We start from the raw sequence: 26,544 nt of genomic DNA, 5'->3' as shown, positions 1-26,544 counted from the left end.
CAGAGGGCCACTGGACCCCCACCCCCGGGCCTAGTTGCAGAGTGTGAGGATATTTGCAACAGCAGCATCAGGGCACGCCACACTCTAACCCGATGATGGGAAGATGCTTGATCCAGTAAGGCTCTGTGTGACACAGAGGTCACTCAGAGCCTCGCTGCTCTGGGATGCTGACCACTCTTTTTTTCACATTACCAGAGACCTGGACTGAGGATCAGAGAGCACTAATCCTGTGACTCTGGAGCATGCACACACATACACACAAAACACACATGCACAATAAACCCACATATGTGTGCACGCACACACTAAACACATAACCACACATGCATGAAACACACATGTACAACAACCCCACATATACGCTCTCTTCTTGAAAAGGCTCTAGACTACTTACTGGGCCTGATAGTGTGTGAGTGCCTTACCATGGGCCAAAAAGCCACAACACGAAACAACAAGACTTGAGTGTCATCTGTCCCACCAAACTGCACAGGCAGGTATATGCATCTCCACGACCAGTAGGGAGCAAGGGTATGGGACGGCATGATCAGGTCCTGGTGGAAAAGTTGAGTGCAGGCCTGCATGGTGCCCACTGGTCACACATAGCTTGCCCACAGACCACACCAGGACTTCACTGGAGTTGGCTTTCTATTCCTACAATCTGGGGCCTTCTTCTTCAGGGCTCTGCGACTCAGGGAGGGCACTGCAGACCAAAGGCATCTAGCAAACCTTGGTGGGGCCAGGCGACTCGTATGCATCGGAGTGGAGAGCCACCTCTCCAAATACATTCCCAACTGACGAACAGCTTATTGGTGTCACTTACTCAGATCAATCATCTACCTACCTATAATCTATTGACTTATCCGTCCACTTCTCTATCGACCTCCATCTGCTACGTGATCCAGTTACATCTGCCTGTTTCTTCATCACAGCACAAATGCTCTCGTGACAAGAGGAAGGGCTGCTAAGGTCTCCTGTCTGCTCACAATAAAGGAGTTTGTGGGCGCTCTGTGAGTTCTCCCTGCAGGGAGCGGAGGGGCTTCACAGACCATGGGGGAGGGGACAGGGACCCCACCAGGTATCATTTCCCTCTGCACAGAGAAGTCAGACAGAGTGACTTCCCAGCGATCAAGTTTCTTTTTTCTCTGAATGGCGACATGTCCCCAAACCTATCCTATAAACTCACGGACAGCTCATTCTCCTCCATGGCTGCCAAGACATCATACATCCATGTGGATAAAAACAGATGTTACAGGTCCTACCAGTTGGCTCAGCGGTAGAGCATCAGCCCAGCGTGTGGAAGTTCTAGGTTCAATTCCCAGTCCCCTCTCCTTACTCTCTGTCTCTCTCTTCCCCTCCTGCAGCCAAGGCTCCATTGGAGCAAAGTTGGCCCGGGCACTGAGGATGGCTCCATGGCCTCCGCCTCAGGCGCTAGAATGGCTCTGGTTGCAATGGAGCAACGCCCCAGCTGGGCCAAGCATCGCCCCCTGGAGGGCATGCCAGGTGGATCCTGGTCAGGGGCATGTGGGAGTCTGACTGCCTCCCTGTTTCTCACTTCAAAAAAAACCAAAACAGACGTTACATGTTTCAAGTAGTAAAACTTTTTCAAAGCAGGAGTTACTATGTAGAATGATTAGGATTAATTTTTGTGGACTCTCGTGCTGAACAGAATTGGCATTTTTCTTTTGGAATTAATCGAATCTAGAATAGACTCTGAAAAATGAGTGTGTAAAACTATGTGATTGATGGGCTCTCTTACAAATTTAATATTTTTGTGAACTTTATGAAACTGAAAAACTGAGATTACATGTCTTGTTAACAGTGCTCCAATCATGTTTTTTGTGTTACGTAGCAATGTAGATGTACAATTTGATCATTTGGTTCAAAAAGTATATTTGTACCAGTCAAATATTATAGTAGCTCCATTTATAAGGATTACAGGTCGTTTACTCCAAGTGCGCACCCTAGATGACCGCAATGATTCCCCCAGGGTTGGGAGGAAAGCCATTACATTGCACACGGTCTCTCCTCAAATTATGTGTTTTCTCACATTAAGAGACAAAACTCCAGCAGAAACTGGACAGCTAACACAACGTTAAGTTCAAAGGCAAACAGAAGTCTGAAAAATTGAGAAAAATTAAAGCTGCCATCATTTGAACATGAGCCTAGAACTCTAAGTCCCTTGAGACCAAAAAGCAATTTTCTCTCATTTGTGAGTCTTTTCTCGGGGCCCAGGCAGGAGCAGTCAGTCAATATACCCTGAGGGAGGGATGGAGGCTGGACAGTCACGGTCAGCCCTCTGAGTGACCACTGAGGACTGAGTGCTGGCTTCCTGGGAAGTCAACGTCATGCAGACAGAGCGACTCTTTGGTAGGGTGGGTCACTGGCCCTGACCTGAAACTAGACAGAAAACGCTGATGGATGAGAATCACGGTGAGGGTTCGACACCTGCCCCTCCACAGCGAGTGTTAAACTCAAACAGGGCGTGACTACCCTGGCTCGGACACAATAGAACTCCATGTGAAGTTTGACGGCCAGGAGTACCTTCCAGCTCAGCCGTGTCCTGCCCCTTTCTCGTGGACACCTCTGTGCTGGCCACAGCCCGTGGACAGCTCCACCTGACCTCCCTTCGCCCTCCCTCTCATTTACAAGACCCGGCCTCATCACCACCTGTGGTCTGCTGTATCTGAGGCACCATGCCCAACTGTGTGCCTGTGGCCCTTCCTCACACGTGTCTTGCATGCGGCCACATTGCAAGGACACACTGTGGAACTAAAGCTGCAGGCTGAAAGCTTACCTCACTCTTCCTTGTACAGTGGAGCCTGAACCCACATGAGGCAAAGTCCCTTCCACGGAGGGAACTGACCTCATGTCGACATGCCAGCATCCCCGGCAGCCACCACAGGTGAAACATCCCCCAGGGCCAGACGAGCATGGCAAGAGGGTGGTGGCGTGTGGAAACCCGACAGAGGCTGCTGTCGGCATGGACGGGGACCCTCAAGCCAGCCCGGGTGGCCTTATCCCTGAATTTCACTCCTCCCATTGTGGAGACAGACTTGGTGGCATTTGCCTTTGCAGGGGCTGTGAGGACGCACTAGGTAATGTTTGAGATGTGCTCCCGGCACGCAACACGGTGCACCTGGCATGGAGGTCCCTTTGAAACATGACTCACAGCATCTTCTGAACTTGTCTGCCCAACTCTAAAACTCTGTGTCTACGGATACACTCGGTGAGGTATAACTTCAGAGAGAAAACGGGAATAAAATAACATCTGATAAAACAGAACAAAAGGTAGATAAAGGAACACACTTACCACTTCCTCGTGGGTTGCATTTGCCACATGAATGCCGTTAACCTGAATAGATGACAAGGGAAGAGTGTTGAGGATAATGGTTGACAACTGTGAGTGCGAAACAAACATGCGACCAAGTCAGGGCTAAAGTCTGAGCTACCGACCTGCAGAACAGCGTCCCCTATGAACAGCATCCCTGTCTGGTCAGCTGCAAAGTTGCAAAAGTGGCAAAGTGTTAAGAGAAAGTCAGCGACGTCACATTTTGTCCCTTGTCTGCAGCAACAGGGAAGGCTTACATGTGTGTGCACGTGTTGGCATATGCACATGCGATTGCACATGTGAGTGTGTCAGTGTGTGCACGTGTGTGTGTGTGTGTGGTGAACGTGAGCACATGCAGGTAAATGTGCCTGCAGGTGTGCATGGGGCTGTGGATGTGTGTATGCATGTGAGAACAGAGCATGTGTGTCAGTGTGTGTGCACGGGTATGCATGGGTGTGCATGGGTGTGGGAAATGCCAACACCGCAGCCCAGGCAGCCCTCCGAAGCTGAACAGATGGCTGACTTAAGACACTGAAAGCATCTCTTTCTAAGTACAAGCCTGTGTCGGGGGTGGGGCACCCATGCTGCCTCCCCAGTGAGGGTGCCCTGCCTGTGGTGGGGCCTCCACCCCCATTTTTTGTTAAGTCAACACCAACAATAAAGCAGAAACCCCAGAGCCACTGGGAAGCCCCCGTCCTCCCTGGAGCAAACTGGCACGGACGGCCTGACTTCCTTAGCCAGAGCCTGCGCCACATCACTGCCATGGGTTTCACCTTGGAAAGGAGCACGGACTATTCCACCTGAAAATCAAGTCTGAGAGATACAGGGAGAGTGGACGCATCTGCTTACTTCCCGTCTCTGTGAATGTCTGGTGTGGGTGTGAGCATCCCGCACACAGACAGGGATGCAGACACTGCGAGGCCGCGTGGGACGCAGACACTCGGCACACAGCAGAGCCTGGGAAGGCCACTTCCACGGCACATGCTGCATTCAGATCACACAGCTGCCCTGTCCCTAGCACCAGCACACGAGTGACACACACAGATGCCTCTGAGACCCTCCAGCGTGGTAGCCGTGGGGGAGCCCGGGAGTGAGGGGATGGCAGCGTCACCTCCAACACGTGCACGTGAGCCCTGTAGGACAGGGTGACAGAGGGGGGACAGTCCGACAGGATGAGGTCACGACAGAACAGGGACACCACTTGCCTCTCAGGGTCACAGGTGCAGACGGGGAGGAGGCCTGGGAGAAGGCGACTCCATTTTGAGACTATGGGTTTGAGTCACTGCACCTTCCCAGCAGCAGGCAGGGATGGTGCCTGTGTGAGGAGAACTGTCTGAGCCACTCTGACTCCAGGGACAGGGACCAGCCGGGCCCCCTCCTGCACATCCCCCAGCTGCCAGCCAGGCTGGTGTCTGCTCTGAGGTTCATGGTGACGGTTAGGCGAGCCCTCCCCCACCACTCTGGGACTGTGGGCTCCTCGTTGGAAACACGTTTTTTCTCTGAGTGAAGCATCAAATCCTTTTGTTTCGGCCCTGGCCAGTTGGCTCAGTGGTAGAGCATCGGCCTGGTGTGCGTAAGTCCCGGGTTCGATTCCCAGCCAGGGCACACAGGAGAGGTGCCCATCTGCTTCTCCACCCCTCCCCCTCTCTTTCCTCTCTGTCTCTCTCTTCCCCTCCCGCAGCCAAGGCTCCATTGGAGCAAAGATGGCCCAGGCGCTGGGGATGGCTCTGTGGCCTCTGCCTCAGGTGCTAGAATGGCTCTGGTCACAACAGAGCAACACCCCAGATGGGCAGAGCATCGCCCCCTGGTGGGTGTGCCAGGTGGATCCTGGTCGGGCACATGCGGGAGTCTGTCTGACTGCTTCCCCGTTCCCAGCTTCAGAAAAATACAAAAAGAAAAAAAGTGAAAAAAAAATTCTTTTGTTCATCTGATGCTAATCTTATTCCCATGTCCTCACTCTTCTCTGAAACTTGTATTTACATCCGCAAATCAAAATATCCCTAAACTGAGGGCACTGATGAGGGTTGTGGAAACAGACGCAGGCGTGTGGGGCAGAGAGCAGGGCACAGGGGTGACCAAACATGGTGGCTCTGTCCCTGCCATGGCCCGGAGCGTCTGCGGGGAGCCCAGTCTCGCAGCCGTGACACTGGACACAGCACCGGATGCTTCAGGCCAACGGAGCGTCCATGTTTGTTTTGCCGCACTTTACAAACATTAAAAAAAAAAAAGATCCTTTGATTCAGAGACTTATACCGCTCTTTCCTGCTACCTACGGTTTTAATTAAAGATGTATTTTCTTACAAAACTGCAATCCTTTTGTGTTACCAAGAAAAACGGTTCCAAGGAGCGCCACATGTGCCCGTTTTCCTTCCTGACTAGGGACGGGGCAGCAGTCGGGGAAACCCCTGGGTGAGGTCGGCAGCCGTGGACGGCTCACGGACCTCCACCCTGACTCAGGGCCAGCCCGTCTGCCTCACAACAGAGGTGGTTTGGTGACTTCACTCAGAAAGGGGAAAACACGTGTTGTTGAGTCGAGTCCTAAACAGAGCCTTCAGGCAGACGCAGCTATTGGTCTTTCGTGGTTAACATCTCTCATTCCCCAAGAATGAACTCAAGTCATTGTAGGGCTCACATGCCAAGTCAACCGTCTCTGCGGCAATATGGGACCGGCAGGGAGCCTCCCTGGCAGGAGGCGAGGGGCACCGCCTGTAAGCTCCCTGCACCTGCAGAGCCCAGGGGTGGGGACCAGGCCAACACTGTTCCAGGCTCCGCAGGGCACTGCTCTGACGGTGGCTCCGGTCTGGGTGACATTGGGGGCCTGAGAGTTCTGCACCCCGACCATGTGTGTGGGCTTTGCCCCCGGTGGTGACGACACCCCTGTTTTCCTCCCTGCCAATGACCACACTCAGGGTCTGTCCTTAGTTCCTCTCCAGCTGAGATGCCGCAGGTCACCCACGTCTGGGCTCTGGACTAGGGGCAGACAAAACGGGGTGGGGGAGGCACTACCACACGTGAGGGTCCTACAGGAGCTGGACCCACAAGCACCACCTAACGGACTGACTCTGTTATACCAGACAATCTCTCTTTTTTACGAAAAACAAGCTGCCCAGCCCTGGAGAAGAGCCAGCACTGCCAGCTTCCCTCCTGCACAGTGACCGCTCAGGACACAAAAGGAGTTGGGGGCGTGTCCCCAAAGCCGCTGCTTCCTTCTGTCGATCACTGACGAGCCAGCCCAGTGCCCCCCAGGTCATTAGAAAACCCGGCGCCCAAACCCCAGAGTCAGTGTGCCTTCAGAGGGGACTCTCTCCCTGGGTCTGCAGGGCCAGTGGAAACAAAACCCCATGGCATCAGGAATAAAGTAAGACACACCCCCAGAAGTAAATGGCAAATGTACACAATCAAGCAAAATAAAGAGTTGCTAGTTTTTCGTGTTAAGTAATATATTATCTCCCGAACTGTCACAATGCACCACAGCCATCTTGGCTGTTTTTACCTGCATGGTCTTTGAATATTTTCGATATGACGACAGGAACTCCATGCTCAGCGCCTCCCTGGAAGACAGAGGAGTGTGGGTATAACCGACACTGAAGAGTTCATCACAGGGGAATGTAGGGTGGGGTGGGGGGCGGATCGTACCTTTATGCTCAGGCCCAAGCCGCCAACAGGCTCTCTGCGAAGTGTAACAGTTCTGCGCTTTAAGAAATTTCAAAAAACAAACCAAGTTCAGGTTACAACGCACCATCAGAAAGTGTACGCAGCATGCATAGAGAACATCTTCAGTTAAATTGTTTAACTGTGTTTGCAAAAGCGGCATTACTCGGATACAACAGGAATGACTCAATTTCACGTCTTCCATCTGTGATGTCGAATAAGGAAACAAAGTTGAAAAGATAAAAACAGGCCCAGTGACGTGTGTTATGTAAAACCCACGCAGAGTTCCTGCCAAGCTGTCGTCCCTCATACTGTCCCCAAGGAACGACACCGATCCCGTTTTCCCGGATCACTGGGCTCCGTCTGGGAAATTTGTTCTCTTTCTGCCCATCTCTCTACACCAGCGGTCCCCAAACTTTTTACACAAGGGCCAGTTCACTGTCCCTCAGACGGTTGGAGGGCTGGACTATAAAAAACACTATGAACAAATCCCTATGCACACTGCACATATCTTATTTTAAAAGTAAAAAAAACAAAATGGGAACAAATACAATATTTAAAATAAAGAACAAGTAAATTTAAATCAACAAACTGACCAGTATTTCAATGGGAACTATGGGCCTGCTTTTGGCTAATGAGATGGTCAATGTCCGGTTCCATATTTGTCACTGCTAACCGTAACAAGTGATATGACGCGCTTCTCTGGAGCCGTGATGCATGTGTCCCACGTCACCGGAAGTAGTACTGTACGTGAGCGATGCTGCGCTTTGTGGCGCCGCCACATACAGTACTCCAGGAGCACAGGATGCAGATGCATCTGACCACCAACGAAAGAGGTGCCCCTTCTGGAAGTGTGGCAGGGGCCGCATGCAGCCCGCAGGCCGTAGTTTGAGGACCCCTGCTCTACATGGTCCCATCCTTTCTAGGCTAATTCCTAAGTGAGCACGATTATTCAGTTACTGTCCCGTACACTGGCTGGGGGTGCTGACCCTGTTTAAAAGGGTCCCCGGGGATGGACAGCTGGAAGTTCAGTGTGCCCTCCCGTGGGGATGGACCGGTGGACGTCTCCTAACCTCTTATGTGTGAGATCTCTCACGCATCCCCTCTAGATCACACTCGTTCACCCAGGATGCCCTGAATTCCCGCTTTGCTCCTCACCCTGGACATGTGGGGAAATACTCCTTGGGTGACAATCACACTTTATGCGTTTAAGATAAATTTTCTGAGAAACATAAAATTAAAAGATTGTATTATCTAAGATCCTATTAACCAAGAAGGTCTATTACATGGGATTTCTCAAAATACTCAATAATATGTTCAACCTCAGCCATCCATGTGAGCATCTGAACCGTACTGAAAGCAAGTAAGTGCCTATTAGAAAAAACATTTTTTTTAGAAGAAACAAGTTTGTTTCTATCTCTACAGACTTTGCCAAATAATGGCATTTAAACTTGTCATCTTATTCACGTACAGATCTCAAGAAGGTAATTCAACGGAAATAGAAAAAAATGATCCCCTGTGGCAAAATGGGTAAGTGCAGACCCAAAATCTAGACTCATATTCCTCACAGGGAAGAAAAAAAAATGCATCATAAGTATTTTTAGTATTTGTTTACTAGAACTAGAACACCATTTACTCAGGTAGTGCTCTATGCAGTCTGCTAACATTTCCTGAGAAAGTCTGGCTCAGGCATTGGAATTTCTGCAACACGGAGTGTTTGCATCTGGAAAGTGAGGCTGGTCAGCAGGGTCCAATGTATGAAGTCGCTACATACTGATGGTGTCCCCCAATCCCCATGCTGTCACTCTGAGCCCCATGGGACAGTGTTTGGAGTTAGGGTCTCTGGGACCTAATTAAGTTAAGTGAGGTCAAAGGGCCAGGCCTGGTCCTCCAGGACATGTGTCCTTACATGGAGAGGAAGACACCGCAATGGGGGAGCGGCCACGTGAAGACACAGCGGGAAGACGGTCGTCTGGAAGAGAACGCCTGGAAGCCAGAGGACCTAAGCCTGCCAGCACCTTGGTCTTGGATTCTGGCCTCTGGAACAGTGAGACAATGGACTTCTGCTCTTTAGGGAGGGCAGCCTGAGCAGACTGAAGACAGAAGTTATGTGAGGTCTCTACAGGGAAGTCCGCGGCAAGCCATTAAGTTCCAAAAAACTGTTACAATGTTCAGTCTCTTTTATGAAAAGTTGTTCTTTTTTATCTTGTAAAACTCTCTCATTCAAGCATAAAGTGTTCCTAGTGCTTTTTCAAGAGGGGAGAAAAGTTCAGCTAAGCCAAGTGTCCATACAGGAAGATTCTGTGACTATCAAGGTTCTAAAATGCATTTGATATTTTCACGCCTGAGAACTTTTTTTTTTTCAAATGAAACTTGTAAAAGTCAGTGGATGGTAAAAAAAAAAAAAAAAAAAAAAAAAAAGGAAACATAACTCTTGCAACTTTTTTTTTTAAAGATTTTATTTATCCATTTTTATTGGAGGGAGAGAGAGGGAGAGAGAGAGAGAGGAAAGAGATAGAGAGAACAGGGGGAGGAGCAGGAAGCATCAACTCCCATATGTACCTTAACCAGGCAAGCCCAGGGTTTTGAACCAGCCACCTCAGCATTTCCAGGTCGACGCTTTATCCACTGTGCCATCACAGGTCAGGCTGCAGCTTTTAACTGAAACCTTTCCACACACAGTCCCTCCTCCTATGTGTCCTGACTATGGCCCACAGACAAGAGCTGGTCACGCTAAGTCCTGGGCAGAACCACCCACAGTGGTTCTGTGAACGGACCCAGACAGGAACTAATATTATCAAAGGGGATTTTCTAATTAAACCTAAACAGACGTTCTTCCGTTAACTTACTCATTACACACGGAGTTGTTCCAGCCACTGATAAGAGTGGGCACGGGTGTGACCTGACGGAGGCTTGACTACAAAAAGAAATGGTGGCCACAGGGACCCGCTCACTCAAGCTGCACGGTTCCCACAAACATGGCTTCCTTCCAGGCTCAGGGCTCACTCACCACTCAGAGGAACGAACCCAGGATGCAGCTAAAGGTGTGAGACTCTGGGGAATGAAGTCCGGGGTCTACAGTAACTAGTCAGTAATCCGTTCACATTTGGTCCAGCTCAATTTTGTCACAAACGCGCGAGATAAGATCCGTCAGGAAAAATTCTTCCCCGTTCCGTCATCTAATCCAAAACTGTTGCGACACTGAACCGAGCTCACATGTGGTAGCTGGCCCCATCATAACCAGAAGTCAGTCAGCCCCACCCTATCCTGGCTGTCAAGTCTTTAGAGCTGTTTCCAAAGACAAAGGTACTTCTTTACCCATCAAACGTGTCTGTCAAACAAACAAAATAAAAAAGTGAGTTTGGGATATTCAAGTTAAGTTTCCTATTACGATCCTTGAAAGCGCTGTTTGGGGAAATCCCTCGTCTCCACATCAGATGTTATAAACATAAGTTTTACGCAATAACATGTACTCAGTTTTCTGTGGGGGGGGGCAAAGGGGGGAAACGGGTCATTTTCAACAAGAAACCCTCGTTAGAGACTCAGATATAATGAAAAAAGAGGTGAAATTTATGTTTCCTGTAGCGTAAAAATAAGTGTTTTTACTCTAACTCATCTGAGATTCTCCATAGATTATAAAACATTACAGAGGTACCTTGAGATACATATTTAATTCGTTCTGTAACCGAGCTTGTAAGTCAACTCGTATATCAAACTGCCGATACTGGACCCGTGCGCCAACGCGCCAACTAGCGGCAGCTTTCCGAATTACGAATCGTATCTCAGAATTTCGCTCGGATCTCGAACAAAAATATGGACCGAGTCGCAGCTTGTATCTTAAAAAAAAAAAATCATATGTTGGTCTGTTCGTATCTCAAGGTACCACTGTATTAGGAAGGGTGGTTGTTTTAATGGCTACAAACTGCCCTAAGGTCCCTCCCACCCCACCTGTCTGGTGCAAACATAAGGGGAGAGAAGTCAAGATGATGGAGATGGGGGTGGGGGATTGTGCTCATGATGTGGCCACATTTCAGCAAGAAAAGACTTGGAACCCTTGTGAGAACTGGGGGTGGACAACGGGGGTGGGGGTATCCTCCAGAATGAGGAGTGGCCATGGCAGGATGAGAGAAACCCGATCTGGGCCCAAGATTCAAGAGAAGAAAGCAGGAGGGCGGTCCTGGACCCATAGGGAACATCTGGCTGGTGCCAGGGTGGGCGCTGGGGCCACAGGCCTGTGGTAGGGGGCGGCGATGTGGGTACGGACAACGGAAGAAGCAGGATCCCATGTGCAGGCACAAGCTCTGCTGCCCGGGAGGAGCCGTGCATGCCTCAGAGGTCAACACAGCCCTGTGTCTCCAGTTGGAGGGCACGTCTCAGCAACAACCCTGTGCTGGGCGGACAGCTGTGCCCATGGAGGGAGGTCTGGAGGATTGTACACATTTCATTTCCCAGGCAAAAATCATGAGGTCACAGAAACCAGAAAAATAAGGGGTCTCCAGAGTCCCTGCCTCCAGAGACACCGCGTGAACTGGCAACATAACACATAAGTTTCTCACCCATAAGAAAACTTCATTTGTGAGTCAGAAGTTGTGATTTAAGCCAAGGACCACACGTTCTCAGAGAAGCTCATCCTCACACCCCCAGTGGCGCAGGGACAGACCTGACACTAACTCTAACCCTAACCCTAACCCTAACACTAAACCTGTCTGCTTTGGTCACCTTGTCCCCTTTCTACGTGGAAACCGCAAGTCTTCTAGTAAGTAGATTATCTGTCACATCAGGTCTTCTGAACTCCCAATGAGAATGTCACGTTTCCTGCTGGGGCATCTGCGGCTTCTTTTTGGTAAAGCTCTTTACGGGACTCATGTCAGCAGAGAAATTAAGACAGTCAGGGAGAGTAAGTGACATAACCTTGACAATGACAGCTTGCTCTGTGACAGCCAAGTCAGCGCTGGGCATGTGCACGCAGGGGCACCATCGTGTGTGTGGGCCCTGGCTCCTCTCGGGAGTGTGGTGCATGGTGCCTGGAGATGTGGGCACTTACATTTGCATGGGGGTTGCTTCCACTCACACAGACGACATCCTGCCTCTGGACTGTCAGGACCTCTCTCGTCAGCTTCAGCCGTACGTTGTAGGTGTGGCCAGACGCTTCATTGTGCAGCAGGGCGATGCCAGCTTTCGTCTGCAGACACAGGAAGAGCACACAGCAGGTGAGGGCGGCAGGCAGGTAAAGAGAGGGGGCAGGTAGGGGGCAGGTGAGGGCGGGCAGGACACCCACACTGCAAGCTGCTCCTTTCCAGCAACTTCCTAAGAACGGACACCCAGCAGCCCCAGGCTGCACCTGCCAGACTCCTGGCAGCTGGGGAGAGGGGGGGGCGGTGTCAGCTCTAGGAGCAGTGCAGCGCTCGGGATGGGCAGTCAGCCACACCTGTGTACCGATGCTACCCAGCGCTTCACATTTGGTCCAGAAAAGCAGTCGTGTCTGTGCTGAAGGACACAGGCCTGAGGGGTGATGCTGAAATGTCACCCAGATCCCCTGCCCTGTGATGCAGACATGGCCTGGTCCCTGTACCATAGCCCTTCCTCAAGCTTCTCCCTTTCCACCTGCCAGTCACTGAGACAGACCAGCCAGGCCCCACCCCTGGCAGGGCAGCACGGCCTCTACCCTTCCTGAAGGAGGGGCTCCCGTGCAGGACTGTCTGGTGAGCGGCCCAACACAAAGCTCCACTGCTGCCTCGGTGGGTCCTGACCGCATGCTGTCCACGGCACAGCTGTGTTGTCCCTTTTAGTGTCCTAGTCACCACCTACACGTGTGCGTGCACACACACACATGTACACATGCATACATAGATGTGCACGTGTGCCTGCACAAACATGCACACGTGCATGCATGCACACAGACACGCATATGCACATGCGCACACATGCATAAACACACAAAATAATAGCAGATAATGGCTGTAATTGAAAAATAAAAAAATTAAACTGAATGTTGGCCTTTGCCATTCAAAAACAAAAACACCAAAAACAACACAAGAACACCCTGTGACTTCCCGTCCTGCTACGTGGCAATGTCATCACTCTGGTGTCTCAGCCCTAGCAGGGTGCCCTTTGACCTGCCTTTCCCTGCCTCTCATCTAGCCCACCAGCAAATCCCACAGACCCTATCTGTGAAATGTATCCAGACTCACTCCGACAGCCACCCAAGTCACCAGGCCAGTCACAGCACACACCTGGGACCTGGTCTCGTTTTACCTGTGCCCCCACTGAGTCCTGCTCTTAGTGCATTTGCCCTGATTATTCTGAAGCAAGCACGTTTACTCCACTGACTTGTTGACAGGAATTACAGGAGGAACACTACTTACTGAAAAAAACTTTAAAATAAAAGCTATGAAAATGCACAGGGCAGGGAGAAGCCCAGTGAACAAAGGTCTCGTCTACGTCAGCCAAATGGGCAGGTTTACAATTTAGCCCAGTCTTCAGCTGCACAGAGCAAGGGCGCTATGCACGGCACTCCTCAATGAAGAATTCCAAACCTGACATTGTCTCTGTATCTTGGTCTGCTCGGTCTGTGCAACAGTCAACATTACAGGAGGTCCCCGTGCTGCAAACAAGATAGCTTCTATAGGTTTGAAAATGCTCAAGTATTTATGTGCACAAGAAGGTAAAACTGAATACTATGTAAGACAAACACCTGTGTAAGTTGCATTAAATAGATAAATGTACCTTTTCCAACTTACATACAAATTCAGCTTAAGAACAAGCCTATAGAACCTGTCTCATTTTGTTATAAAGTACCTACCTGTTGGGCAGATAAAATAGATTATGCTCACTTTGTTAAAGATGACACTGCCCATGTAGAAGCCCGTAGCCCAGGTGATATTAATGTGTGTTGGGGGCGGGCTGTGGGCAGGCAGGATCCTTGTAGCCTGGAGCTTGGTTTTAGGACTAAGCCTTTCCCACCCTTTTTTATGTGGGGTGGTACAATCCCATCATGCCTCAGATAAGTGATTTTGTATCAGAGACTTCTTTATTTGTATATTGGATTAAAGGTTTTGATTTCTGCACTATGAAGTGGGGCAGACCAGGACCTTGCTCTCTCGGTTTCTGAGATTAGCATTAGAGGAGAGAGAGGAGGAGAGCAGAGAGAGGCCATGTGGAAGAGGCCAGGAGAAGCAGCCAAGATGGTGGGGTGCTGTAAGGCCAGGAGCCGCCATCGTGGCCATTCACATGCAGGTTCCCATTGGATTCAAGCAGACGATAAAGAAATGGCGGAGTCAGAGAATGGGGGGCCATCCTATTTATTGGTGTCTCACCAAGACAGGCAAACCACAAAAGAAGACAAAGGAAAAGCAGAAAACCAGCTCTTCCCATGAAGGGCAAGGGATCAGGGAAGCCCCTGCAATTGTGATAGCAGGAACTGTGTGTCCAAGCTCCTGGTCTGTCCCACTTTATAGTGTAGAAAACCAAAATCCCTTAATCCAATATACAAACAAGGAAGTCTCTGATACAAAGTCACCCATCCAAGGCACAATTGGATTCCTCATGAGAGTACACCACCCAGACCATACAATCAGTCAAGAGTGTGGGGAAAAGCCCAGTCCCAAAACCAAACCTTAGGCTACAACGACCCGGCCTGCCCACAGCCTGTCCCCCACACCCAATACAAGTCACAAGCGAGCAAACATATACATCATATTTACAAACCCACTTGACCAACATTCCACCCCTTTTGCTCGCTTTACAATCTAAACCACAGGCATCTTCCATGATGGTCACTGTGCAAGGAGTAGGATACATTGCATAAACAGAAATAGTACCAACTACAGCAACAGGATTAACAGATCAAAAACTATGGGCGAAATGAGAGAGCTGTCAGTGGCACCAAGAGAGGCAAATCTTTTCCCTCCGGCAGAATACAGGCCAGAGTTTTGTCTGCAGACAGCACCGTAGCTGGCACCAGAGGCCGCCCTGAGCGGGCATACCAAACCTTATTGGCCAATACACCAGCATCTGCTGGTTCTATGTGTAGTAAAATAGGGGAACTCATTATTGGCCATAAAGAAATTACAAAGGTGCCCTTCAAAATGCTGTCCCCTTGAGCACTCAAGGGATAATACACTTCTACCTTAGGTGGCCAGGTGCTGGTTGCCCAAGGAGTTAACTGGAGGTCCACCTCTAACCCCTTTCCCCATGGTGCCAACAAGGCCACCCATCTCAGATGGGGGGCCTGTACAGTCCAGGGCCAAGTCCATTGAAGCCGTTGGCCTTTAAGAAGGGCTGTTGGAGCAGGCAAGAGCACGTTGCCCTGCTGTCCGAAACTTGGCTTGAGTAAAATGTCCTTGGTGCGTATCTGCAACTGAACAGGGGCAGCTGTCCGATGCAGGAGGGCCTCTACTGGAGCTGGGCTTCCCCGTTGAGGTCGCTCATTCAAAATCCAAAGTACTGTCCATAAGCGGCGTGTCCATCCAGTAAGAGAGCCGGTGCCCCCCCTCCTGTCGCAGTCCCTGCTTTAAGAGTCCATTATAACGCTCAATGATACCAGCAGCCTGGGGATGGTAGGGAACATGGTACTTCCAGTCCACCCCCAGTTTTTGAGCCCATTGCCTCACCGTTGAACCAGTGAAGTGGGTACCATTGTCACTTTCAAGGACCAGCGGTCGCTCGTATGCAGCACTCAGGCGGTCCAGAGCCTGAATGACTGCCCTCTGGTCAGGGTTACGAGCGGGGTAAGCAGCAAGCAGCCCGGTGGCAGTATCTACACAAGTGACTGCATACTGGTACCCTTCTGACTTTGGTAAGGGTCCAATGATGTCTATCTGCCATCGTGTCAGTGAAACATGACCCCTCTGGATCTGTCAGGTGACACCAGTGGTCTCCGAGGGTGTTCCTTGGAACATACTGCACATTGCTCACAGGCTGCAAGTACCTCTGCATAGGACACAGGCAAGTTCCAAGCCTTAACTGTAGCCCACATAGTTTTCTGTCCTGCATAGAGCAGGCACCGGTGGAGCCACTGTGCCACATCACCTGCAGGTGCAGTCTCCAACCATCGCACCCTTGCCAACGTATCTGCCTCATCATTCCCAGGATGGGCTAGAGGGGCATGCCCTGTGACATGATATACTGTCACCTGCTTCTGGTGTCCTATTTCCCATAAGTCCTGCCACATGGCCTGACCCCATAGAGGACAGTGCATTACCATCCACTGGTTAATGTGCCAAGTAGCAATCCAAAGGGTCAGTCCACGATAGACAGCCCAACTGTCAGTACAGATCACCAGAGGTGAAGGTTCATTATGGGCAACTAGCCAAACAGCTCTTAATTCTTCCCATTGGCTGCTTTGCCCATTGGCTGCTTTGGCCTGTACCCGTGTCCATCCAAATAGTCTCAGTGGCCGGATGGAAGGCGATAGCCATCCATTTGGCAGGTTGGCCCCTGCTGGAACCATCAGTATACCAGGCATCTTCGGGGATAGGCACCCGCCCCTCCTGGTAGGGACTGACCTCAGGTTCTGCCTCCTGAGCCCCAGATGCACCTGACTCTAAGGTCGCATAGGTGACTGGACCCAAGACTTCCTGCAGTTCTGCCCTCAATGGGCTGGTGCTAAGAGCACAGCGTTGTTGCAGATAGGCACCCCACTTGGCCAGGGTAGACATTTGGGCCATACCACTACGTGGTTTAGTTGCCCAATCTCTCACCCATCCAGCTATAGGGTATGTTGTTTTGACTGTAACTGGTGTTGTGGTTGTAATACTCTCAGTTGCCAGGAGGGCAGCATACACAGCTGCCAGCTGCTTCTCTACTAATGAGTAACGAACTTCAGCACCTTTCCACAATTGGGACCAAAATCCAATAGGTTGCCGTAGGCGCTCTGTCCGTTGCCACAAGCCCCATCCAAACCCCTCCGAGGTTACATGAATATCCAGCTCACAGGGCCTGGCAGGATCAAACACATTCAAGGCCTGTGCCACCTTGACAGCTCTCTTAGCAGCTGCAAATGAACCTTGCGCCTGCTCAGTCCAATCCCAGCGAACCCCCTTTCGAATAAGGGTGTACAAGGGGTGTAGTAACTGAGCCAAATGCGGTATAAATGCTCGCCAATACCCCAACAAACCTAAGAATTCCTGTAACTGTTTTACCGTAGTGGGCACGGGGTATGCTTGAATCTTATCTATAACTGCGTCAGGGATAACTTTTGTCTTACCCGAACAGACAACTCCCAAGAATTTAACAGATAACCCTGGTCCTTGTAATTTGTTTTCGTTAACTGCCCAGCCACATGCTTTCAAATGGGATAGCAGGGTAGGGACTGCTTGCTCCAATTCTGGAAGAGAATCACTAGTTAGCATAATATCATCAATATAATGGTACATGCGGACTACCTCTGGCTGTTTCCATTTAGCCAGGTCAGCAGCCACCAGCCCATGGCACAAGGTGGGGCTATGAAAATAGCCCTGGGGTAACACTGTAAAGGTCCATTGTCTCCCTTCCCAACTGAAGGCAAATTGGTCTTGACTCTCTGCGACTATATCAATAGAGAAAAAAGCATTGGCCAAGTCTGCCACAAAGTGGTATGTCCCCAACTCATGGCTTAGCCGATCCATCATGTTAGCTATCAAGGGAACAGCAGCGTGCAAAGGGGGAACAACTTTATTAAGTTCCCTGTAATCTACTGTCATTCTCCAGGTTCCATCTGCTTTGCGCACAGGCCATACTGGGGAGTTGTAAGGACTGTGTGCTGGCCGGATGATCCCCACCTTTTCTAGTTCAAGGATTGTCCCCGTGACTTCTTCATAACCACCTAGCAGGCAGTACTGCTTGGTGTTAGTCACACGCCGAGGGACGGGTAACTGCAAAGGGGAATGTGATGCATGTCCCCGCAATACTGCCTTCACAACCCTGATCCGCACCCGGAACTCCCCAGCTCTAGTTTCCAACCACAGTCCTTGCAAGACATCTACCCCCAAAATATATTCAGGAATAGGAGATACATACACCTTATATGGCTTAGGAGGCAGTCTCCCTATCCCCAATGGAATAGTTATTGGCTTCACTTGAACAGTTTGCCCCCCATAACCGTCAATGGCCACTGGGGTCCCAGCAAACCGCTCTGGGTTTCCAAAGAGAAGGGAACATTCTGCACCTGTATCCACCAAGGCCAACACCTGTTGTACATTGGAAGGGGACCAGTGGATAGCCAGTTCCACATGTGGCCTCCGGTCCCCGCCCATCCCCGTTAGACGGGTCCCTCGGCCTTTTTCCTATTCAAACTGGTACAATGGGTCTTGGGAGTTAACCTCTCCCTCGGCCGTCTGTATCATATAATCTTGTAACCGAGCTGTGCGCGCACCAAACGTTTTATTGGTAGCTGCTGGGGCCTTTTGTCTCAGTGGCTGGAACTTCTGTTCTGGTTTAAGCTGCCACCAAAGCTCCAAAAGAATTTTATTAGACTGGCCATCCAATTTCCCCTTATCTGCTCCAGCCGCAATCAAGTCTACCCACATCTGCGTTCGGGTAACCTTTACAGGCCCGTTTCCCTTGTTAGTTGGGGGGGAAACATAGGCAGCAGCCCTCACTGCTTTATGATCCCGAGCGGCCTCCAGCTCTTCCAAATCTGCTACCATCTGTGTAACTGCATTGATGGGCTGCCCCACATAGGGGCCCAAGATAGCCACAAGTGACCCAAAAAGGGCTGACGGGGCGCTAGCAAGGACAAATTCCCTCATTTTGGCCGTAAACACTTCCTCGTCTGGCCCACGAGACCCAGGGTTGAAAACAGCATTCTTCATACCTAGTTCTTGAAGGACCTTTACTAACTCACTGTAGCACTGCCACCAACTCATTGCCCCTGGCAATTCTCCAGCGTTCTGCCAAACCATACGAATGGCAGCCATCACCCATTTTAATAGGGTATGGTCTCCTGGGTTGCCATGGCAGTTCTGAAGACGCTGCCTCAAGGAAGAATGTGTGGTAATGGCGGCCAATTTCTCCATCTCTGTTCCGGAGAGCATGATGCCATCCACCCCTATATCCCATAATCGTAGTAACCAGGCTACCAGGGATTCAGTAGGTTTCTGCCTAAATTGTGCCCCCAACTCCATCAGCTCTGCCTGGGTATAGGGCCGGACCACAGAGTGTTCCATTACCTGGGCAGGAGGCTGTGGCTGCCCCTGAGGGACTCTTTGTTGCTGGATTTTTACCTTCTTGGCGACAACTGGTCGGGCTCTCAGTGTGCGTATGGCAGCTTCAGCCTGAGCCTTCTCATCCTCAGAAGAGGAGTTGCAAGCGCCTGCTCCCGCTGACTCAAAGCCAATCCACCAGCACGGATGCTGCTGCTCCTTTGGTGACCGTTTAGGCTCCTGTGGCTGCTGGCTTTTGGCCAGAAGCTGAGACTCGAGCTCTTGAATCCGCAGTTGTTTCTCCAATAACTGCCGGTGAAAACGTTCAGCTTCCAGGGTAAACTGCAACTCGCGAACCCGTAATTCCTTCTCCAGTGCTCGCTCCAATTCCAGCCTTTTCTGCCGTTCTATTTGTAATTCATACTGAAGCTTTTGACCTCGGGCAGTTTCCTCTTGAGTAAAAAACATGTAGCCCATGGCCCCTAAAAGGACAGCCATGGGGAGCCAGAGCAGCAAACAGTACTCTATCCCACCCATCAAGGGTGGTGGCTCCATACCAATCTCTGAATCCTGCCGGAAACTATGCCAGTTGTAAGGCCAGGAGCCGCCATCGTGGCCATTCACATGCAGGTTCCCATTGGATTCGGGCAGACGATAAAGAAATGGCGGAGTCAGAGGATGGGGGGCCATCCTATTTATTGGTGTCTCACCAAGACAGGCAAACCACAAAAGAAGACAAGGGAAAAGCAGAAAACCAGCTCTTCCCATGAAGGGCAAGGGATCAGGGAAGCCCCTGCAATTGTGATAGCAGGAACTGTGTGTCCAAGCTCCTGGTCTGTCCCACTTTATAGTGTAGAAAACCAAAATCCCTTAATCCAATATACAAACAAGGAAGTCTCTGATACAAAGTCACCCATCCAAGGCACAATTGGATTCCTCATGAGAGTACACCACCCAGACCATACAATCAGTCAAGAGTGTGGGGAAAAGCCCAGTCCCAAAACCAAACCTTAGGCTACAACGACCCGGCCTGCCCACAGCCTGTCCCCCACACCCAATACAAGTCACAAGCGAACAAACATATACATCATATTTACAAACCCACTTGACCAACAGGTGCTGAATGAGAAGCCAGTTTGTGCAGAGAGAAGGAAGGAGATGGGGAACAGAGGTGAATAAGTCTGGTGAGCTAGAAACCTTTGATTCTAGGACACTCAGATAAAGTCAGTAGCTTTGTGAGCACTGAATGAGTGGGTTTTGGAGCCCAGTGTATGTTTTTACTTGCCCTCCGGGTGCAAGCTAGGATTAAAGATGATTGCTGTAAGGCCAGGAGCCGCCATCGTGGCCATTCACATGCAGGTTCCCATTGGATTTGGGCAGACAATAAAGAAATGGTGGAGGAGTCGGAGGATGGGGGGCCATCCTATTTATTGGTGTCTCACCAAGACAGGCAAACCACAAAAGAAGACAAGGGAAAAGCAGAAAACCAGTTTTTCCCATGAAGGGCAAGGGGTCAGGGAAGCCCCTGCAATCGTGATAGCAGGAACTGAGAGAGCAAGCTCCTGGTCTGTCCCACTTTATAGTGTAGAAAACCAAAAACCCTTAATCCAATATACAAAATAAGGAAGTCTCTGATACAAAGTCACTTATCTGAGGCATAATTGGATTCCTCATGAGAGTGTACCACCCAGATCATACAATCAGTCAAGGATGTGGGGAAAAGCTTAGTCTTAAAACTAAACCTTAGGCTACAACGACCTGGCCTGCTTATAGCCTGTCCCCCACATTCAATACAAACCACAAGTGAGCAAACATATATATCATATTTACAAACTTATTTGACCAACATTCCACCCCTTTTGCTCACGTCACAATCTAAACCACAGGTATCTTCCATGATGGTCACTGTGCAAGGAGTGGGGTACATTGCATAAACAGAAACAGTACCAACTACAGCAATAGGATTAACAAATCAAAAGCTATGGGCAAAATGAGAGAGCTGTCAGAGGCACTAAGAGAGGCAAATCTTTTCCCTCTGGCAGAATACAGGCCGGAGTTTTGTCTGCAGACAGCACCGTAGCTGGCACCAGAGGCCGCCCTGAGTGGGCATACCAAACCTTATTGGCCAATACACCAGCATCTACTGGTTCTATGTGTAGTAAAATAGGAGAACTCATTATTGGTCATAAAGAAATTACAAAGGTGCCCTTCATAATGCTGTCCCTTTGAGCACTCAAGGGATAATACACTTCTACCTTAGGTGGCCAGGTGCTGGTTGCCCAAGGAGTTAACTGGAGGTCCACCTCTAACCCCTTTCCCCATGGTGCCAACAAGGCCACCCATCTCAGATGGGGGGCCTGTACAGTCCAGGGCCAAGTCCATTGAAGCCGTTGGCCTTTAAGAAGGGCTGTTGGAGCAGGCAAGAGCACGTTGCCCTGCTGTCCGAAACTTGGCTTGAGTAAAATGCCCTTGGTGCATATCTGCAACTGAATGGGGGCAGCTGCCTGATGCAAGAGGGCCTCTACTGGAGCTGGGCTTCCCCGTCGAGGTCGCTCATTCAAAATCCGAAGTACTGTCCATAAGCGGCGTGTCCATCCAGTAAGAGAGCCGGTGCCCCCTCCTGTCGCAGTCCCTGCTTTAAGAGTCCATTATAACGCTCAATGATACCAGCAGCCTGGGAGTGGTAGGGAACATGGTACTTCCAGTCCACCCCCAGTTTTTGAGCCCATTGCCTCACCGTTGAACCAGTGAAGTGGGTACCATTGTCACTTTCAAGGACCAGCGGTCGCCCGTATGCAGCACTCAGGCGGTCCAGAGCCTGTATGACTGCCCTCTGGTCAGGGTTACGAGCGGGGTAAGCAGCAAGCAGCCCGATGGCAGTATCTACTCAGGTGACTGCATATTGGTACTCTTCTGACTTTGGTAAGGGTCCAATGATGTCTATCTGCCACCGTGTCAGTGGAACATAACCCCTCTGTATCTGTCAGGTGACACCAGTGGTCTCCGAGGGTGCTCCTTGGAACATACTGCACATTGCTCACAGGCTGCAAGTACCTCTGCATAGGACACAGGCAAGTTCCACGCCTTAACCGTAGCCCACACAGTTTTCTGTCCCGCTTGGAGCAGGCGCCGATGGAGCCACTGCGCCACATCACCTGCAGGGGCAGTCTCCAACCACGGCACCCTTGCCAATGTATCTGCCTCATCATTGTCAGGATGGGCTAGAGGGGCATGCCCTGTAACATGATATACTGTCACCTGCTTCTGGTGTCCTATTTCCCATAAGTCCTGCCACATGGCCTGACCCCATAGAGGACAGTGCATTACCATCCACTGGTTAATGTGCCAAGTAGCAATCCAAAGGGTCAGTCCAAGATAGACAGCCCAACTGTCAGTACAGATCACCAGAGGTGAAGGTTCATTATGGGCAACTAGCCAAACAGCTCTTAATTCTGCCATTGGCTGCTTTAGCCTATACCCATGTCCATCCAAATAGTCTCAGAGACCGAATGGAAGGCTATAATCATCCATTTGGCAGGTTGGCCCCTGATAGAACCATCAGTATATCAGGCATCCTCGGGGATGGGCACCCGCCCCTCCTGGTAGGGACTGACTTCAGGTTCTGCCTCCTGAGCCCCAGATGCACCTGACTCTAAGGTCGCATAGGTGACTGGACCCTGCAGTTCTGCCCTCAAAGGGCTGGTGCTAAAAGCATAGCGTTGTTGCAGGCAGGCACCCCACTTGGCCAGGGTGGACATTTGGGCCATACCACTACGTGGTTTGGTCGCCCAATCTCTCACCCATCCTGCAATAGGGTATGTTGTCTTGACTGTAACTGGTGTTGTGGTTGTAATGCTCTCAGTGGCCAGGAGGGCAGCATACACAGCTGCCAGCTGCTTCTCCACTAATGAGTAACGAACTTCAGCACCTTTCCACAATTGGGACCAAAACCCAATAGGTTGCCGTGAGTGCTCTGTCTGCTGCCACAAGCCCCATCCAAACCCCTCCGAGGTTACATGAACATCCAGCTCACAGGGCCTGGCAGCATCAAACACATTTAAGGTCTGGGACACCTTGACAGCTCTCTTAGCTGCTGCAAATGAACCTTACACCTGCTCAGTCCAATCCCAACGAACCCCCTTCCAAATAAGGTTGTACAAGGAGCATAGTAACTGAGCCAAATGGGGTATAAATGCTCGCCAATACCCCAACAAACCCTAGAATTCCTGTAACTGTTTTACTATAGTGGGCACGGGGTATGCTTGGATCTTATCTATAACTGCGTCAGGGATAACTTTTGTCTTACCCGACCAGACAACTCCCAAGAATTTAACAGATAACCCTGGTCCTTGTAATTTGTTCTCGTTAACTGCCCAGCCACATGCTTTCAAATGGGATAGCAGGGTAGGGACTGCTTGCTCCAATTCTGGAAGAGAATCACTAGTTAGCATAATATCATCAATATAATGGTACATGCGGACTACCTCTGGCTGTTTCCATTTAGCCAGGTCAGCAGCCACCAGCCCATGGCACAAGGTGGGGCTATGAAAATAGCCCTGGGGTAACACTGTAAAGGTCCATTGTCTCCCTTCCCAACTGAAGGCAAATTGGTCTTGACTCTCTGCGACTATATCAATAGAGAAAAAAGCATTGGCCAAGTCTGCCACAAAGTGGTATGTCCCCAACTCATGGCTTAGCCGATCCATCATGTTAGCTATCGAGGAAACAGCAGCATGCAAAGGGGGAACAACTTGATTAAGTTCTCAGAAATCTACTGTCATCCTCCAGGTTCCGTCTGGTTTGCGCACAGGCTATACTGGGGAGTTGTAAGGACTGTGTGCTGGCCGGATGATCCCCACCTTTTCTAGTTCAAGGACTGTCTCTGTGACTTCTTCATAACCACTTGGCAGGTGGTACTGCTTAGTGTTAGTCACACACCGAGGGATGGGTAATTGCAAAGGGGAATGTGATGCGTGTCCCTGCAATATGGCCTTCACGACCCTGATCCGCAGCCAAAACTCCCCAGCTCTAGTTTCCAACCACAGTCCTTGCAAGACATCTACCCCCAAAATATATTCAGGAATAGAAGACACATACACCTTATATGGCTTAGGAGGCAGTCTTCCTATCCCCAATGGAATAGTTATTGGCTTCACTTGAACAGTTTGGCTCCCATAACCGTCAATGGCCACTGGGGTCCCAGCAAAGCGCTCTGGGTTCCCATAGAGGAGGGACCATTCTGCACCTGTATCCACCAAGGCCAACACCCATTGTACATTGGAAGGGGACCAGTGGATAGCCAGTTCCACGTGTGGCCTCCGGTCCCCGCCCATCTCCGTTAGACGGGTCCCTCGGCCCTTTTCCTATTCAAACTGGTACAGTGGGTCTTGGGAGTTCTCCTCTCCCTCAGCTGTCTGTATCATATAATCTTGTAACCGAGCTGTGCGCGCACTAAACGTTTTATTGGTAGCTGCTGGGGCCTTTTGTCTCAGTGGCTGGAACATCTGTTCTGGTTTAAGCTGCCACCAAAGCTCCAAAAGAATTTTATTAGACTGGCCATCCAACTTCCCCTTATCTACTCCAGCCGCAATCAAATCTACCCACATCTGCATTCGGGTAACCTTTACAGGCCTGTTTCCCTTGTTATTTGGGGGGGGGGGGGGGCAACATATGCAGCAGCCCTCACTGCTTTATGATCCCGAGCGGCCTCCAGCTCTTCCAAATCTGCTACCATCTGTGTAACTGCATTGATGGGCTGCCCCACATACGGGCCTAGGATAGCCACAAGTGACCCAAAAAGGGCTGATGGGGCGCTAGCAAGGACAAATTCCCTCATTTTTGCCGTAAACACTTCCTCGTCTGGCCCACAGGACCCAGGGTTAAAAACAGCATTCTTCATACCTAGTTCCCGAAGGACCTTTACTAACTCACTGTAGCACTGCCACCGACTCATTGCCCCCGGCAGTTCTCCAGCATTCTGCCAGACCATACAAATGGCAGCCATCACCCATTCTAATTAGGGTATGGTCTCCTGGGTTGCCATGGCAGTTCTGAAGACGCTGCTTCAAGGAGGAGTGTGTGGTAATGGCGGCCAATTTCTCCATCTCTGTTCCGGAGAGCATGATGTTATGCACCCCTATGTCCCATAATCGTAGTAACCAGGCTACCAGGGATTCAGTAGGTTTCTGCCTAAATTGTGCCCCCAACTCCATCAGCTCTGCCTGGGAATAGGGCCAGACCACAGAGTGTTACAGTACCTGGGCAGGAGGCTGTGGCTGCCCCTGAGGAACTCTTTGCTGCTGGGTTTTTACCTTCTTGGAGACCACTGGTCGGGCTCTCAGTGTGCATATGGCAGCTTCAGCCTGAGCCTTCTCATCCTCAGAAGAGGAGTTGCAAGTGTCTGCTCCGCTGATTCAAAGCTAATCCACTGGCACGGATGCTGCTGCTCCTTTGGTGACCATTTAGGCTCCTGTGGCTGCTGGCTTTTGGCCAGAAGCTGAGACTTGAGCTCTTGAATCTGCCGGTGCAAACGTTCAGCTTCCAGGGCAAACTGCAACTCATGAACCCGTAATTCCTTCTCCAGTGCTCGCTCCAATTCCAGCCTTTTCTGCCGTCCGATTTTCAATTCATACTGAAGCTTTCGACCTTGGGTGGCTTCTTGCACAGAACTCCTGGTTTCTTCTTGAGTAAAGAACACCCAGCCACGGCCCCTAAAAGGACAGCCATAGGAAGCCAGAACAGCAACCAGTCCTCTACCCCACCCATCAAGGGTGGCGGTCCCATACCAATCTCCGAATCCTGCCGCAAACTATGCAAGTTGTAAGGCCAGGAGCCGCCATCATGGCCATTCACATGCAGGTTCCCAATGGATTCGGGCAGACGGTAAAGAAATGGCGGAGGAGTCGGAGGATGGTGGGCCATCCTATTTATTGGTGTCTCACCAAGACAGGCAAACCACAAAAGAAGACAAGGGAAAAGCAGAAAACCAGCTTTTCCCATGAAAGGCAAGGGATCAGGGAAGCCCCTGCAATCGTGATAGCAGGAACTGAGAGAGCAAGCTCCTGGTCTGTCCCACTTTATAGTGTAGAAAACCAAAAACCCTTAATCCAATATACAAATAAGGAAGTCTCTGATACAAAGTCACTTATCTGAGGCATAATTGGATTCCTCATAAGAGTGCACCACCCAGATCATACAATCAGTCAAGGGTGTGGGGAAAAGCTTAGTCTTAAAACTAAACCTTAGGCTACAATGACCTGGCCTGCTTACAGCCTGTCCCCCACACCCAATATAAATCATAAGTGAGCAAACATATATATTATATTTACAAACTTAATTGACCAACAATGGCCCATCAGCTTTTGGCTCCATTGTTTCTTTACCAACTGTCAAAATCCAATGTGAACCTGCATGGGCCGGGCGGCTGTGATGGTGGCCCTGGCT

At 50.4% G+C, this 26,544-nt stretch overlaps 1 protein-coding gene across 3 annotated transcripts in view; it reads right to left on the bottom strand.

The window, feature by feature from the left end:
* Window positions 1-26,544, bottom strand: part of SNTG2 (syntrophin gamma 2) — a 204,610-nt gene that overhangs the window by 66,822 nt on the left and 111,244 nt on the right. For 2 of the 3 annotated variants that reach the window (XM_066385768.1, XM_066385769.1), the window contains 5 exons: window positions 12,024-12,161; window positions 6,965-7,021; window positions 6,822-6,879; window positions 3,454-3,497; window positions 3,311-3,352 (listed from right to left, as the gene is read on the bottom strand). In XM_066385768.1, coding sequence (XP_066241865.1) covers window positions 3,311-3,352; window positions 3,454-3,497; window positions 6,822-6,879; window positions 6,965-7,021; window positions 12,024-12,161 — 339 coding nt within the window. Of the gene's footprint in view, window positions 1-3,310; window positions 3,353-3,453; window positions 3,498-6,821; window positions 6,880-6,964; window positions 7,022-12,023; window positions 12,162-26,544 lie in introns of those variants that run through there. The other variant, XM_066385770.1, reaches the window with a different exon arrangement.

The sequence above is a fragment of the Saccopteryx leptura genome, chromosome 5, assembly GCF_036850995.1.
Source record: "Saccopteryx leptura isolate mSacLep1 chromosome 5, mSacLep1_pri_phased_curated, whole genome shotgun sequence".
Classification (NCBI taxonomy): domain Eukaryota; kingdom Metazoa; phylum Chordata; class Mammalia; order Chiroptera; family Emballonuridae; genus Saccopteryx; species Saccopteryx leptura.
The sequence above is the reverse complement of the archived record's forward strand: the minus strand, read 5'-3'. Positions and strand labels throughout refer to the sequence as shown.